This window comes from Eptesicus fuscus, chromosome 2 (assembly GCF_027574615.1).
Source record: "Eptesicus fuscus isolate TK198812 chromosome 2, DD_ASM_mEF_20220401, whole genome shotgun sequence".
NCBI classification, from domain to species: Eukaryota; Metazoa; Chordata; class Mammalia; order Chiroptera; family Vespertilionidae; genus Eptesicus; species Eptesicus fuscus.
In genome coordinates, this window is record NC_072474.1 from 113,538,183 (window position 1) to 113,554,924 (window position 16,742).

Below are 16,742 nucleotides of genomic sequence, written 5' to 3' on the forward strand. Positions count from 1 at the left end.
GTGACTCCTCTCGTTGGATAAAGGTTTGGAGCCGTCTTCCTGTGGGACAGCGGCTCTTCTGTGGGCGAGATCACGGGACACAACAAAGTCATCAACAGCGTGGACATCAAGCAGAGCAGGCCATACCGGCTGGTGACGGGCAGTGACGATAACTGTGCCGCCTTCTTTGAGGGGCCACCATTCAAGTTCAAGTTTACCATTGGCGTAAGTGGGCTTCTCTCTGGAGGGGGGGCTTTGAAGCCAGTGGAGCCTAAACCTGTTAGATGCGGATGGCAGAGGTCACGGGCACACACCATTGGTATGTAGACAGAAAGCAGGGTTTGTGAGGGGACGCCACACGGTCCCCAGTCCTCCTAATCCTGCACTAGGCCGGTGTGGATGTTCCAGTTCCAGCAGGAGGGGCCCTGCACAGGGCCGGGCTTCGTCTGGGATGCAGTGTGCATTCTGGGGTGGGAGTCCCGAGCACCTACTAGCCATGTGACTAAACCAGCATCCTGGTCTGCAGTTGCTGTGTTAGCAAGGGAGCCCAGGGCTGGCGTCAGCCTGCTCTCTGGTTGTGCCATCTTGAGACCAGCTGAGCCACCAAGGTGACAGGAGGTGGGCCTCCAGAGACATTCAGGTTTGTCTCCAGTGCCTTCCCGGGAAAGGTGAGGGGTAGGGACACGCCTGTAAAGTGGCACAGGAGAGGAATTAGATGCAGTAAATGCCCTGGTGAAATGTCCCAGGTTGTGGGGTCGCAGTCCCAGCTTTCCACGTGCTCCTGGCTGACACAAAGGCTTGACCTTGGCTGACAGCAGGTGCCTGGCTGGACAGCGAGTGGCCCAAGGAAGATTAGAACAAGCCTTTGTCCCTTTGGTGCCGGGAGAGGCAGGTGGAGGGCGGTCTCCTTTGTTCTCGGCGCAGCTGAGGCAGGTGAAGGGCGCGGGGCTGCCTCTCCAGGTGCCCTACAGGGGGGACCTGGCAGAGTGAGGGGAAGCCAGGTGTGGGAGGGGCAGCGGCTGAGGGAGGGCCAGGCGGCATTCCCAGGTCAGGGCGGAGCCGCGTCTCGGAGCCCCGAAGGGAGGAGGTGATGGTGGGCACAGGTGTCGGAGCCTGTTTCTCCCCAGGCGCTCCGGACCAGGGCACAAGGCAGGTGGGACCAGGGAGGGCTCCCAGCGGGGACACCTGTGCACACTGGAATCGGGCTGTGGAGCCCGGGGTCTGTCCTGTCAATGACACGGACTTGGGTGCATGACTTCATCGTCACCTAATTTGCTTTACGCCTCCGCTTTCTCAGTGGTGAGAGGGAGGAGATGGGGGCCGGAGGCAATGGCAAGGGAGGATTTGGGGAGCTTCAGTAAGTGCTGCTGTGACTAAAGGTCAGCAGGAGGGGACCAGCCACCCAGGACCTTCCGAATTGGGACCGCGGAGGCTGAGCCAGCCCACAGGCTCGTGCTGTGACCCCAGCGGGCTGATTGGGGTGGGACAGGGCCACAAGCCCCAGTGCAGTAGGTGGCGGCCAGGTTGGGCAGCTGTGAGATGCTCAAGTTTGGAACCCGCCCCAGATGCTGCCCAGCCCGTTCCTCCTCTGTCCCGGCCCCTCCCGCGGGAAGGGCTATTTTTAGCCCCCCTCTTTGGTTAATGGGCTGTGGGGCTCCCTCCCTCTTTAGGTTAGTGGGCTATTTCAGGAGCAGGCAGCAGTCTCCTGCTCTTCTGGACTCCTGGCTCCAGATGCAGGGAAGGCTGAGGGGATTTTAAAGCCACCCAGCACCGGGACTCGGAGTGGGAGTGGCACTGGTCTGTGGGGCCCCTCCCGGGAGCCTGCATCGTTCCCGGGCCTGCAGGGGCACGTAGGCACCTGCCCTGGACCGTGTCCCGCCGCGTCGGGGCCAGCTGAGTGCTGTGACTGAGGAGATGGGACTGGTGCTGGGGGACAGCCTTTCGAAGGAGAGGCGGTGGCACCCTAATGGGATCACCAAGGGCGTGTGGAATCAGGAGGGGAGGGCAAGGGCCTAGTCGCCGGTACTGCCTTTCAGGAGGGCGTCCTGACTTCAGTGAGCCAGGTTGTATGGGGGGCGCTTCGTTCTCGGGGAACCAGTGAAAGTGCAGTTTATGACAACCCATCGGTGGCTCAGTGCCTCTAGTCCACAGCCTGTTCCTGCGCCCAGGGCAGAGGGGCAGTGTCCACGGTGGCACCCCGAGGCCCGCTCCGCTGTGGCCAGCTCCCCGTTCTTAGGGAGGGAGCCCTGCCCCCTCTTCCCCGCCTGCCAAGCCTCTTAGTCACAAGGTCCCGAGCCCCCTGACCCAGCCCCCCTGCCTTGTCCACTCTATGGAGGAAACCTGGAGCAGCAGGGACGAGAGAACTGGCTGTCTGGCCAGATGTCCAGGGTTTGAGCCGTGGTTTGTTTTCAGAGCTTGCTTTTCACCTCGGGGCTGCCCTGAGGACTGGGGGGAACGAAGAGGCAATGTCTCAGACCCTCCTGGCCCTGGCTTCGTGCATCGCTCTTCCCAAGGGAGGGCGGGTGGACCCTGCTGGGTGGCTGGCTTCCTTCCAGCCTGGAGTGGACAGCAGAGTCGTTGCAGGTGGCCTGAGTAGTTAAGAATCTGACCTCAGGTGGCTCCCCGCCAGGGGCCCCTGCCTGCCAGCCTCCTGCTCGGGGCCCGGAGCTGGCTCAGCCAAGAGCTCTGGACGGGAAACTGGAGACCGGCTCCTCACAGCCTGGCCTCTCGGGTCTGGTGTCTCCTGTAACAGGTGCCTGGAGGCCCGAGGCCCTCGCAGTGGTAGGATGGTGGGTGTGGCAGTGAAGGCAGGGTAGTCAAGGCCTGAGAGTCCGGGTTGGAACTTGGACTCAGTTTCACTGTTGTTCAGTGGGTGGGTGCCCCTGCTGGGAAGCCCTGTCCTCCCGCTCCGCGTGCCTAGGACTGAAGGGAACAGCACACACCCTTAGAGCAGGGGTCAGCGGACACAGGAGCCAGGAGCACAAACCCCACAGCTGAGCTGGGCCTGGGCCAGGCCTGGGGCCTCGGGCAGGAGGCCTCACCGTCACAGCACACGGGCTTGGGCTTGAGCTTGCTCCGGGGGAGAGGGAAGAGGGTGCTTCTGCCCCAAGATGAGGGAACGCGGCGTAGCAGACGGAGCCTTGGCCGGGGTGTTCAGGGGCCCTCCAGGCAGAGAGATGGGCCAGGGCGAGGCAGGAGCTGAGCCAGCCCTCGCTGACAGGAGCTCCGGGGTCCTCCTGTGGCTGTGGGCTCGGTTAGCAGCAGTAGCTGTGAGGCAGGCTGTGTGCTTCCCAGAGAGCTCTCCTGGACCCCCGTCCGCGGGTGGATAACGGCCCCCTTTCCACAGGACCACAGCCGCTTCGTCAACTGCGTGCGCTTCTCCCCCGACGGGAACAGGTTTGCTACGGCCAGCGCTGACGGCCAGGTGAGGGCCGGGCCGGGCTGGGGGCCGTGGAGGGGGGCTCCTCTGACCGTCCTCGGTGACTGTTCAGAACAAACTCACTAAAGCCGGTCTCGGCGTGGGAACGTAGGAATCTCCCTCTTTCCCACCGGGAAGGGGCTGTCTCCAAAGCACCCGAGACACGGCTCTGACTCCCCTTCAGTGGAGCAGAGCTTTAGAGTAATTCTCTGAGCGTCGGTCGGGAACTGACAGAACAGTGATCAGGAAGAGCACTGAGCATGCACACAGTAACCCGCAGCCTCCCTCTGTTGAAAGATACACATCTACGACGGCAAGACGGGAGAGAACGTGTGCGCCCTGGGCGGGAGCAAGGCTCACGACGGAGGCATTTATGCTGTGAGTATGGGCTCGTGTTCCGTGGCTTCGTCTGTGGTCGTGGTCGGGCCGGTTTGCATTCACCGAACAGATTTGCTGTTAGAAGCTTCAGAGTCGGGGGATGGTCCAGAGCTTCGGGGTCACGTCCATCGGGTGACGTGGCCTGGACACTCGTCCTGTCCCTGCCCCGGCATGCCCCCCCTCTGGTTTTGCTTCTCCCTGCTCGGCCGTGGGGGCTGTGGCCGGGCTGCTCTCTGAGGCCACTTCCCACTGAAATGTGACACGTGCACACCGTTCTGTTCGAGTAGATTAGTTGGAGTCCTGATAGCACTCATTTGCTTTCTGCTTCCGGAGACAAAACCTCGAAAATTTGGGACGTCAATGTGAACTCGGTCGTCACCACGTTCCCCATGGGCTCCAACGTTCTGGACCAGCAGCTGGGCTGCTTGTGGCAGAAGGACCACCTGCTCAGCGTCTCCCTGTCTGGGTACATCAATTACCTGGACAAGAACAATCCCAGCAAACCCCTGCGGGTCATCAAGGTGAGGCTGCCCGAGGCACCTGCTGTGGAAGGCGGAAAGGGAGAGGCTGGGGGGCTGACGGGAGGCGGGCCCGGGGCTCTGGTAAAGTGGCAGGATGCTGGTTGTTTGGGGGGAATTTGGAGGGGGCCTCACCCCTCCTCCTGTCTCCTCCTCCTGTCCTGAGGGGTTCAGCCTCCCTCAGTTAGGGGCTCATGGGCTATGACCCCCAGAGCCCCAGACAGGGTAAGTGGAGCACCGTCACAGACCTGGGGAGCCACGAGAACCTCGAGGAGGAGGACCAGGTGGCCTAAGGCAGGCCTGGACTTCATGCGGGATTTGAACACGCGACTGCACATGGGGAGCCCCCTGGGCATGAGGGGCTGGAGGCGGGTGAGGAGGTGAACTCGGAAGTGATGGAGCCTGAGGTGTGGAGGCCTCAAGTGCCTGGCCAGGGGTCAGGGCAGCAGGGAGGAGCAGAGGGGCGGGAAGACGCCACCCGGATCTTGTCCCTGATCCCCAGGGCCTGCCCTCTGCCCTCTCCCGCTGTCAGCCCCAGTGATTTTGTCATCTCGGGAGACTTGCAGCCCAACCAGGAGCTCGGGCTGACCTGCTGCCACCCGCTGCAGACCCGCCTCTGCCAGGGCACTCGGGCATCGTCTGGGAGCTCGGGGTCGGGTGGAGTTGGTAGGGAGCACTTGGAAGTCGCAGAGGCCGGCTGGCGTGTCCTCAGCTCCCCGCCCTGCCTCCTCCACAGGGTCACAGCAAGTCAATCCAGTGCCTGACGGTGCATAAAAACGGCGGCAAGTCCTACATCTACTCCGGGAGCCACGACGGACACATCAATATCCTTTGACTCGGAGCTGGCTCGGGGCCGCTGGCGGGTGAGGTGGAGCTTCCTGCTCGGGTGGTGCCAGAGGCAAGGCCAGCCAGCTGTCAGCAGCCACTGGAGCGCCATGGCCGTGACCTGGCGGGTCACCTCTCACTCTGTAGCCTTGAGTGGTGCTCCCCTGTCTGACTAGTCCTGGCCCATCCCTCTCCCAGCAGTCCACTCGGTGAGTCTCAGGTTCTAAAGGACCTGGGACCTCTTAGTAGAGCCCTCTAGTTTAGAAATGGGAAAACCAGCTTAGATTGCTGAAGCGTCTTACCCAAGGCCAACAGCCCCTTGGGCAGCGGGGCTGGAACCGGAACTGAGCCGCCATTCTCCAGTCAGCACTGATATAGACGCGTGTGTGACCGCCCTTTCCTCCCCTCCCACCCCACCCGGTGCTTGTGGCCGGGGCTGGGAATCCCACCTCCCCCCCCACCCGGTCCCCCCCCCCTCCCCCCCCACCCAGTGCTTGTGGCCGGGGCTGGTAATCCCACCCCCCTCCCCCCACCCGGTGCTTGTGGCCGGGGCAGGTACTCCCTCCTCACCCCCACCCGGTGCTTGTGGCCGGGGCTGGTACTCCCTCCTCCCCCCCACCCGGTGCTTGTGGCCGGGGCTGGTAATCCCTCCTCCCGGGACCGTCCTGAACATTGGAGCAGATGTCTGTCAGGTGCCCCCCACAGGTGCCCATACCCAGGCCTGGCCCCCAGTTGGGGGCATCATTGAGCTGCCCTCGTGTAGACAGTTTCCCAGTCTCTGTGCTGCAGCTGGAAGGGGCTGACCGGGACTCCCCGTTTCTCACGCCTCCACAGACCCATCTACAGACCTTCGTCATTTTCATGAGATCCAGGGAGTCTCCCCACGGTCCCAAGAGAGGGAGGCAGATAAGTCGCCCTCAGCCCCATTACATGTAAAGAGATGCAGGGGAAAGGGGGCATATGTCCAGGGGGGAGAGAAGGTGCTAGAACCTGCCTCTCCTGGTGGGGTGTGCAGCCACTGCCTTCAGATGGCCTGGGTTCTCCCCTCCCGGCACCCACTCATCCCCACCCTGTGTCAGTGCACACACGTTACCCTCGACCCTTACATGTCCTGCCGGGTCCCAGGCTGGAGTCCCCGTCACAAGGAGGGTCAGCGCGGAGCGCACACCAGCTTCCCAGCGGGAACTGGAACTGCATTGGGAATGAGAGGCTCACTCGCTGATGTGAAAGAAGAAGCTCGTCATTTAAAACCACCTCACACCCAAGCCCCTGGCGCTCACAGGGCACGAACATGGCCCCCTGCGATGGGTCGGCCCAGGCTTTACCTGGGGCAGCTTGGTGTCCATCTGCTGAGCAGCGGGCACGGCCAGCCTCCTGCTGGTGGACATGGGCTCCACAGCAGGTTCCAGAAGGAGCAGAGCACAGCGCTGGCTGTTACACAGCAACGGCCTCCGTAGTTGGGTTGTGATCTGTCGGTGCTGCTAACTCCTCGCTCGGCGCAGTTCTGTGACCTCAGCTGGCCTGTGCACTGCTATCGCAGGAGGCTCTGACCGGGCACGTTGGGTTATGAATGGCCCACTGGCCTGCCTCAGTCTTGCTGGTTTACCTGGACGGCTCTGAGATTGAGGCATGGATGAGCTCGGGGAGCTCGCCTCAGGCCCTGTGCTTACTGCCCTGTCCCTCATGCTGCCTGGGACAGGGATTGGCTGTGGGCACCCCCGCCCCCCATTCTGGAGGTCCGACTTTTCCTTAACCGCCCCCCACATTACTGGGATTCCGAGACCGGGGAGAACGACTCCTTCACTGGGAAGGGCCACACGAACCAGGTGTCCAGGATGACCGTGGACGAGTCCGGGCAGCTGGTGAGCTGCAGCATGGACGACACGGTGCGGTACACCAACCTCACGCTGCGGGACTACAGGTGAGCTGCCCGCGGCTCTGGGACGCGCCTCCGCCCCGAGAGGGCGCTGTGCCTGCCGCAGTCACCGCTCCCAGCGTCTCCTCCCTCTTCGCTTCATGTCCTGGGCACTCACTCTGTTGTGGGCTCTTGGCCAGGAGCTGGGTTAGAGGCCAGGTGTGCGCAGACCGTGACCAGGTGTAGCCTGGGAGGCCCGGGCGCAGGTCTCACCGCGCCCCCTCCTCGGCTGTTCCCCACCGGTAAGGTGAGGTGACTGGCGTATGGCAGGTGCCCCACGGACAGACGGGCACTGGGAGGTGTGAGTGAGAAGCAGTGTCGCATTCGGTTTGCCCTGGGGTTTGATTGGCAGTCCAGGGAGCGGGCTGGTTGCTCTAACAATCACTCTGCAGTTTCCCGGGCTGGGCGAGGAGGAAGGGGGGTCCTGGCCCTGCCCGCAGGCAGCCTCCACCTCCAGCACCCACTCCCCAGACCTCACTCTGCGGTTAGTTGTGTAGATGCCACCATCCTCCCAGAGGCGGCAGGCTCCGGGGGTCGTCTTGGTGACCCTCACTGGGCACGGCACCCATCGTAGCGGACATGCGTGCTGTGGCTCGCTTTCCTTTCGGGACTTTGGTCAGTTAGGCCTCAGGATGAGCGCAGGAACCACCCCAGAACCTGGACCTCCGGCCCCAGTCCTCTTCCTGCTGCCCAGTGACCCCAGCATTGCCTTCGCCCGGGGCCGCACTGCCCCTGAGCCTCGGTGGGTGAGAGAACCCTCGGCGGGCGGAGCCACAGCCTGGCCGCCTTCTCACGGGCCAGTTCCCTGAGCCTTTGGGACCCCACGCTTGGCCCAGTTACGTGGAACTTGCCTCGGTTTATTATTTTCAAGGAAGTTCTTGTGTGTGCAAATTTTTCTAGAACGTGTTTTCATAGTATCAGCTGAAAGTAAAAACACAATTTTACCCATTAAAAACAATGGATTATACAGGGTGTCCCAAAAAAATGTATACACCCTTGAGCAGCTGACAGCTCAGTTTTGAAAATGAAACGAATTTTAATAATCACGGCCTTCATAATTATTCAGAGCGCGTGTATGCATTTCTGGGGACACCATGTATTTTAAAGTGAGTTGCTGAGTAGACTGGTCACGGCCTGGGATGAGGGGGGCAGAGCTCAGTACTGTCTGCACCCAGGAAACAGGGTCTTTGGACAGGGAGCCAGAGCAGTGACAGGGTGCAGTGGGGTGGTGGGTACTTAACCGCTTTAAATAGCAGCAGCAATTACTCCCTTTGTTCCTCTCGTCACCCTTCCCCAGGCCCCCACCCTCCACCCCGCCGTGATTTCCAGCTTTCTCCCAGACTGAGTCATTCCCCCGGGTTTAGCCGACCCCCCCACCCCCACCCCCACCCCGTGGGTTACAGCAGCACGTCCTCCGGAGCAGCCAGAGCTGCCGCGCGTTCACAGTCCGTGTGTGCGCACCTACCTGAGCCCCCAGGCATGGCCGTCACGTGCTCTCCTTCTCTCCGACAGCGGACAGGGGGTGGTGAAGCTGGACGTTCAACCCAAGTGCGTGGCTGTCGGCCCTGGAGGATACACGGTGGTTGTGTGCATCGGGCAGGTATGGCCCCGCGGTGTTGGCTGGCAGGGCGGGCAGCTGGGCAGCGTCCCATCTCTGAATCCCATCCCGTCCCGTCCCATCCCATGGCTCAGTGGCTCGAACAGACCTTTTCCTTGAGCTCTTTGCCCTCGCTGGCCTTCAGCATGTTCCCTCAGCAGTCCTGTCAGTTACGTGTGGGGTCGTCCGCTTCTTCCAGGTGAGCACACGGAGGCAGAGGGCAAGTTGTTGCCCAAAGTGTGCACCTGGCGAAGGGCAGGGCTGGGATTTGAGCCCAGGCAGCCGGTCAGATCCTGCACTCGAGCGTCAGGCCCCGTGTGTCCATTGCTGTGAGGCCTCCGAGAGGCAGAGCAGGGCTGAGTCTTCACTCATGTTCGTGATCCCAGCCCTGCAGGGGCGGCGCTGTGTGACCTCAGGCATTTCCCTCACCCCCCCTGGGCTCCGTTTCCTCCTCTCTGACAGCTCACAGGAGGGTTATGGCCCCTGTACCTCTGTCAGCCCCTTCCTTAAGGAGGAGGCTGAAGCCTGGGTGATCTGGTGACTTCCCAAGGCCACCTGATGGCAGGGGCACGAGCCAGGGAGGAGTTTGCGGCTGTAGCTCCCCAGCCTGGTCCTCATTCATTCTGGTTGAGGTCCCTACATACTGTCTCTCTCGGAATTTCCGGAAGGAAACGCCCTTGCCTGAGCCCCAGGCCTGACCCACTTTGTACAGCATTCTGCTCTGTGGCAGACACCATCTCCCAGCAGACCTGGGCATCCCAGCGTGGGGGTCAGGAAGGCAGGTGTGACGGGGCCCCAGCCGGCAGGAGTGGCCAGGCCCGTGCTGGCAGGAGTGGCGAACCCTGCTAAAGAAGCTGCCATTCCGCATCCGCAGCCCCTCCCCGTTCTGTGAGCTTAATTGCTTCGGGGAGAATGGATTCTGTGTCCTAGATAACACGACTTCCTGCCAGGCAATTACTGCCACGGCCGGTGGTCAGTGGCGGGCAGAGGAGTAATGCCTTGGAGCGCCTGAGCCGCGTCGGGGAGGGACTGGAAGGCGAGGTTCTTGGGTGGGCGGGCGGATGCTTCCTCGAGAGGGCGCTTTCCAGGCCTCTGAACCCCTGGCCTTTGCAGGAGGGATGGGCTATGGGCCGTGGCAGGTGCTCTGTGTGCACGGGCGATGATCCGCGGCCTCCCAGGGACTCAGGCCTGCAGCTCTCAGCCAGGTAGTGGCTCGCTCCGTGGGCATGGCTGCTGGTTGGTTGGCTTTGTTAGGCACTCACCTGTGCCCTGGATCCTGTCTTACCCCGAGGGGGCTGAGACTCAGGCTTCGGGAGCTGCCCCGCAGGCAGTGGTGGCTGAACCGGGATCAAGCCCCAATATGTCTGTCCCCAGAGCCCTGCCGTAGGGCCCAGGCACCCGGGCACTCAGCCCCCTCCTCCCCCTCTCCCCACGAGGACTCTGTCCCCATCAGAGGAGGAGGAACGAGGCTGGGGTGGTGTACCAGAGAAGTGCACAGGGAGCCCGAGGCCGCCTCCTGGGAGCCGTCTGTCCCGGGCTCCCCTCCTGGGGCTGCACTGCGGGAGGGCAGAGCCTGTGGGCTGGACGTTCAGTGCTGCTGCCCGCCTGCTGGCGTCAGCCTGGGGCCCCGTTTCCTCTGTAAGATGGGGTGCCAGCTCTGTCACTCCAGGCCGTGGAGACGCACTGAGGACATTGGACGCTTCACAGTGAGCAGGTCAGACTCACGAAGGGAGTTTCCTCAGGCCTGAGAGACCAGAACTTAGGATGCTCGGGGGTCCTGTGCGTCCCCAGGGCTGCGCAGCCTCGGCCTCCCGGTGCTTCGCCCTCTGTCGGGGGAAGTAGGTGCTGTGGTGGTGATGGCGGCAGTAGGGGTGGTGGCGTCACGGCCAGTGTTCCCTGCAGTCCTGTGACTAGGACCCGTCGCTGTCCCATTGACTGACGAGGGAGGAAGCATCATCGGGGTCCCAGGCCTGAGGCTGGCCCGCACGGTCCGCCCGCAGCAAGGCCAGAAAGGGAGCCCCGACCGGAGCTGAGCCGTGTGCCGGGCTCCCGCTCTGACCGCTGCCTGTGTCTCCAGATCGTCCTGCTGAAGGACCAGAAGAAGTGCTTCAGCATCGACAGCCCCGGCTACGAGCCCGAGGTGGTGGCGGTGCACCCCGGCGGGGACATGGTGGCTGTCGGGGCCACGGTAAGGCTCTCTGCCCTGGGTGCCTGGGCTGTGAGTGTGGGGCTCTTAGGCCAAACAGGAGGGAGTGGCACTGGGCCCCTGGGAACCAGCCAGGACACCTCCATGGTGACCCTCAGTCCCCAAGGTCTGCCCAGCCCCTGGCGAGTCTTGTCCTGGTTCTGTGCACAGGGCAACGAGGAAGGGACGTTTCAGACCCACCCGGGGACCTTGAACCGCCTCTGGGACCCGGGCAGCTCAGCTGCCTTGAGTGCAGGCTGGGCCCTGGCTTGTCCCGGGGCGGCCTCAGGCGGTTGCAGGGACACCACCTACCCCGGTTACGCCTTTTCCTTCTAGCTCCGCCCCGTGTGCTCACCCTTGCCACCCTCGCCAACTCATTCCAGTGAGTGTTGCACTTCTCAGTGCCAGGCCCCGGGGGCGTAAAATTGAGGGCTCCCTGCCCCGAAGGGGAGGCACCTGAGGTGCATCCACCCTGGTCAGGCTCCCAAGTGCAGGCAGAACCACCCACAGATGCCCAGGCCCCTCGGAGGCTCCGGCTGTTGGGAGCTGGGCAGAGGTCGGCCATGGGCATCCCTGACCAAGGACCCCTGGGGCTTAGGGGCAGCGAGTGGGCTGAATGGCAGGCACAAGCCCTTTGAAAGAGCTGGGCAGAGGGAGGTTTGCCAGGGAGCAGGTGCTGGAAGGCGCTGCTGAGTGCTGGGAGCACAGAGAGCTGATGAGTGTCCGTGTCCTCAGAGCCTGGCCTGGGAGCCCTCGCTGGAACTTACCAGAGTGTTTGTAAAATAGACTCCCGAGCACCCAGACACAGAATCAGAATCGGGGTGCCTAGGGCCCCTCCCTGCAGCACCTCCCCGAGTCACTGCCCCGTCCCTGACCCCTGCAGGACGGGAACGTCCGCCTGTACTCCATCCTGGGCACCTCGCTGAAGGACGAGGGCAAGCTCCTGGAGGCCAAGGGTCCCGTGACCGACCTGGCCTACTCCCACGACGGCGCCTTCCTCGCCGTGTGCGACGCCAGCAAGGTGGTCACGGTCTTCAGCGTTGCCGACGGCTACGCGGTGAGTGGCAGGCTGTCCTGTGTCCCCGTGGCGGGCCGTGCGGGTGGGGGGTGGGGGCCACGGCCTTTCCCTCCTGTCACCAACCAGGTAGGTGCATGGGAGCAGGTGACTTTGCTCTTAGAGCGTGACCGGCGTGGGACAGGCCCTGCCGTGGGAACTGTGTTCTGGGCAAGATAGGTCACAGTTCCGAGGAAGCGAGGGAGCTGGGCGGCGGCGGCTGTGAAGGTGCCGAGGGCTTAGCCGGGCCTGGCTAGGTGCCCGCCTCGCCCTGAGGCCTGTTCTCTCTGTCAGAGGGCCTGGGCTCGGCTTTTCTCTCGGCTCATCGCTGTCTGGGTCCAGGAAAGACGCGCGCTGGTTGTCCCAGCACTGCGTGCGCTTGGGGGACACTGGGAGGTGGTGGGGAGGAGGACCCAGTCGCCAGGGCACCTGGCAGCTCATCTGCTCCCAGCAATAGGGCGCAGGGAGCAGCCGAGGGCGCTTTGCACGTGGGAGTGAGTTCCTGTTCACAGCACAGCTGCCCTGGGCGGCGCCCGTCCTCACAAACGGGGCCGTGCTTCGGAGAGACCTGGTCCCTGGCGGGGTGAGAGGCAGGGGGCAGCACAGGACGGGGGCGGGTCCCCAGTCCCTGGGCCTCCCCACCGCCAGCGACCCCCCACCCCCAACACGGACAGTTCTGAAAGCTACAGCAGAGTAAAAGAATTCACCAGCTAGACTCTCCCATTAACATTTTATCCCGCTGTAAAATGTACACATAACAAGAGACACACGTGAACAAGAGTACATGTTTGCTGGCATTCACCTGTCAAGATAAACACCACCCTACCCCACCCCCAGGAGGTGCCCTTCCGCCTGGTGCCGCGAGATCACGTCTTCAGTGGTCTGGTTTGCCTGTAAGGAGCCTTGAGACCCCTGAGTAACTCACGGGAGCAGAATCCACAGAGGCCGCCATAGGCAAACGAGAAAGACAATCCCGGGCCATTTCTGGGGGTTGGCAAGATGGGATGTGCTGTTAGCAACCCCTTGGCGAGAGGGCTTCGGGCCGGGGCACGCTCTGGAAGTGGCCGCAGGCAAAGCCTCCTGCTCTGCCCAGGCGGCCTGGCCCCGCGGAGCGGGGCGGGGGGGCCTCATGCCTCCCATCTCCGCAGTTCCCTGGCCAGGCCCTTCCGTGTCCCCTCGCTGGGCTGAGGGCTCGGACAGAGCCGGTGTTCGATGCTGGGCTGCATCTTCAAGCAGCAGGGACTTCGTGGGGTTCTTACAAGGAGGCCAAGAGCGGGAGGCGTCGCCTGGCGCTCCTGGTCTCTGGGAGGGTTGGTGAGGATCCATCCCTGGCCTGACCCCTGACCTCTGCTGCCTCTGTTTTTACCCCGCAACTAGGAAAACAATGTGTTTTACGGGCACCATGCAAAGATCGTCTGCCTGGCCTGGTCACCAGACAACGAACACTTTGCCTCTGGGGGCATGGACATGATGGTGTACGTCTGGACCCTGAGTGACCCCGAGACCAGAGTCAAGATCCAAGGTGACTCTCACCCCCATCAGCTCCCAGGCAGCTGGCCCCGGGCTCCAGTGTCCCGTCTGTCCTTGCAGGGAGGCCCCTGGTGAAGGCGTGTCTCCTCCTTCCCCATCCAGCCAGGCTCTGCGGGCCGAGCTGGGCCCTCGGACTGACAGCAGGTGTGGTAGCGGGGGGTCTCCATCCACAGGCCCCGTGCTGAGTCGGGCCTCTGACATCTCTGTCGGAGTCCATTCGGCTGCCGAGTCCGTCCACACGGGCTTACCCGTAACAGAAACTAGTCGCTCACCGCTCTGGAGGGGAAGCCCGAGGTCAGGGTGCCGGCATGGTCCGTGGGGCCTCGTCCACGTCAGGACTTCTCGCTGTGCCCGCGGCGGCGGGGCTCTGTGACATCTCGTAAGAGCACTCCCGTCCGTGGCCTGAACTTCTCATGCCGTCACCTTGAGCCAGATTAGCTTTTCACCTTAGAAACGTTGAGGACAAGCATTCGGGCCATCGCCTCCTCCCTTCCCCTCCCACCCACCCCCTCTGCCTCGCACTCTCCGACAGCAGCCTCAGGAGAGCCATCCTGGGGGCTTTACATTTTTCTAGCAGCCACGTTTAAAAAAGAAACAGGAAGTTATTTTTAATGGTTAATTTTATTTACTCCAACACGTCATTTCCACATGAGGCAGCAGCCCATGTCACAGGCGCTGTCGTCCCTCGTGGCTCACGTCCCGGGCGGGGTCGTCCTGTGTAGGTCAGTTTCCTGAGTGTCAGCGCCAGCGGAGGGGACGCCCGCTTCTCCTCCCTCCCAGCCCCTGATCCTTCTGCAACGAGGGGAAGGGGATTCCTTAGCGATCGAGTCCGGGGCCCCCACAGGCTGCTTCGTCCTCCCCGTGCACGGTGTGCGGAGGAGCCGAGCAGCTGGGCTCTCCTTCAGGTGTGTCTTTCTCCTCAGACGCACACCGGCTCCACCACGTCAGCAGCCTGGCCTGGCTGGACGAGCACACGCTGGTCACCACCTCCCACGATGCCTCCGTCAAAGAGTGGACAATCAGCTACTGAGGACCCGCCTCCGCACGGCCGAATCAGGGACTAGAGTTCAAGCGCAGCAGAACACGGCCTTTCTCCAAACCTCTGTACCGCCCCAGCCCGCCCGGAGCAGGGGCCCGGCTCCCGATGACCCTTGTCTCCGCAGGGTGTTCGTATCTATACACGTCCTTCTGAAAGCTTTAGACAGTGACAGTTTGCACATGAGAAATAAAGTGAGCACTTAAACAGTGTGTGGAGCGTAACTCAACCCACCCCAGCCAGCCCGTGGCACATTCCAGAGGCAGCGCCTCCAAAGCACACAGCCTGCTCCCGGCTCCGGGGCTGCCGCTTGGGGAGGCGTGTCCCAGCCCACCTGCAGGCAGGGCTGCGCCGGGAGGGGGCGCACCTGCGGCTCCAAGGGGCCGGGGTGCTGTGGCCCAGGTGTCACGCAGTCACTGCGTGAGCCACGCTGTGCAGTCGCCCCCAGAAGGCCTCGAAGCAGACGGGCACGCGGGACCTCGTATCCACTATCGGGTTTTTGTGCTTGATTTTAAGAATGAACCGTGATGGGTTTTTGTTTTTCTTTTTTTTTTTTTTTTTTAGTTTTTTTAATGTGTCTTAACTGTTGCCTGTCTTGTTGACTAGCTCATGGGTTGAGGGCGATGTCTCCAGGAGCCCTTGTTAGCAGACCGAGGTGTCCTGGTCCCCATGTCACTGTCACCCTCCATGTTTTCCTTTCTCTCCCCCTCCCGCCCCCAAAGCGAAGGTTAATTTAAAGGTTAAGATGCGTCACTGTAAGCTGTCGTCGGTGCACCTTCTCTTTCTCAGTGCGGAAATTAAAGTGAGCATCAACACGGTGACTTGGCGTTTTCTTGCGTGTGTCGGAATCACTGGTAAATGCTGCTGAGAGCAATCCCTCCCCGCACTTGTGAAAACAGCGCTTTGTGAGATTAGAGCGAGAGATGATTAAATATCTTTTCTCTTCACTGTGGATCGCTGACTCTGTGTGGCGGGCCCCTGGGGCTGGGGGAGGCGCTCAGGCTCAGACTCAGGCACTGGGACTGTGAGGTGCGCCCTCCGATGGGCGCGAGGCCCCGGGGAAGGGGCTGACACTGGGTCCTGTTCCTGTCCGACCACCACGTCACTGTGACCTGGGCCACCTCTGAGCCTCAGTGTCCTCTGTGAGCTGGAAGCACTGGGCCTGTCCCATCCGTGCGCTGAGCTGTGTTAGCCTTTCCTAAGCTGACGGACAGAAAGGGGTGGGGCGCACCTGGGGCATTGGCAGAGTCTACGACTCCATCAGTTCCCGCATCTGTAAAGTGGGGTGATGGTGGCACATCTCGGGGCTGCACAGGGACTGCATGAGATGCCCAGGAATCCCACTAGGAATGCAGGAAGTGTGAGGCAGAATCGCCATAGGTGTAAAAGGCAATTAGCAAGCGCACATGGTAATTACACTGTGGAAGTAGGACGCAGTTATTACCCAGCTAATGATACTATACAACAAATAGTGCCCGTGTCCCGGGGGTAAGCAGGGTAGGCCTCCTGGAGCAGGTGGCCCCTCAGGTCGGGGCCGATGCTCAGAAAGCCAAACAGGACTGGGACGTGACCGTCCTGGGAACCAGCCAGGCAGGGTTCCATGCCACCCAGCGTTCCTGCTTGGACCCCTCCCCCCTCTCTGGAGATGAATAGCTACAACCTCACACTCTTGATGTATATTGAGCCCTAGATTTCTAGGAGTCTGCTTTTCTGGTCAACGTCCCTACTAGGAATGGTTGGCACTGCGTGGCGGGCGACTGTACCTTGCAGGAGGCTGGGCGGTGTCCCTGTCCTCTGCACACTTAGGTGCCATAGTGTGACAACCAAAAACATCTCCAGACGTTGCCAGCGCAGACAAGAGGTCCCTTTGTGTCTGGAAGAGCTGGGTGGGGGTGGGGGTGCAGCAGGTAGAAGAACTGTGATCCTAACAGCTTAGTTCTCTTCAAAAGTCCCTACATGAGCCACTCGCCTTCCTCACTTTATTCCAAGTCCATGCCAGTCACTTAGTCACTCATGTTCATGAACTACTCACTGATTCTCTCTTAGGAGCCCGACACCACAGTCAGCTCTGGGGACTCAATCAGCTGCAAGATGCGGTGTTGGTGGTGAGCCAAAGGATTTAAACACGTGATTCTGTTAGGAAGCTGTGGGAGGAACCCGAACCATGCACAGGAGACCAGCCTGGGGTGGGTCGGGGTGGGGATGACAGCCCACCGGTCAGGGCTCAGGATGTAGTCCCGCCTCCACTCCCTCTCCGCCTGCCTCCACGTGAGGGCCTCCCATCCCTGGAGGCCTGCCTGCTGTTTG

At 62.0% G+C, this 16,742-nt stretch overlaps 1 protein-coding gene across 1 annotated transcript in view; it reads left to right on the forward strand.

Moving 5' to 3' along the window:
• WDR1 (WD repeat domain 1) overlaps nucleotides 1–15,382 on the forward strand; it is a 30,592-nt gene extending 15,210 nt beyond the window's left edge. The window contains exons 5-15 of the mRNA XM_054708164.1: nucleotides 24–204; nucleotides 3,326–3,403; nucleotides 3,695–3,775; nucleotides 4,063–4,296; nucleotides 5,030–5,117; nucleotides 6,883–7,039; nucleotides 8,546–8,633; nucleotides 10,708–10,818; nucleotides 11,699–11,872; nucleotides 13,247–13,391; nucleotides 14,323–15,382. Of these exons, the coding sequence (XP_054564139.1) occupies nucleotides 24–204; nucleotides 3,326–3,403; nucleotides 3,695–3,775; nucleotides 4,063–4,296; nucleotides 5,030–5,117; nucleotides 6,883–7,039; nucleotides 8,546–8,633; nucleotides 10,708–10,818; nucleotides 11,699–11,872; nucleotides 13,247–13,391; nucleotides 14,323–14,429 (1,444 nt within the window). The 3' untranslated portion in view covers nucleotides 14,430–15,382. The remainder of the gene's footprint in view (nucleotides 1–23; nucleotides 205–3,325; nucleotides 3,404–3,694; nucleotides 3,776–4,062; nucleotides 4,297–5,029; nucleotides 5,118–6,882; nucleotides 7,040–8,545; nucleotides 8,634–10,707; nucleotides 10,819–11,698; nucleotides 11,873–13,246; nucleotides 13,392–14,322) is intronic.
• The last annotated feature ends 1,360 nt before the right edge of the window (nucleotides 15,383–16,742 follow it).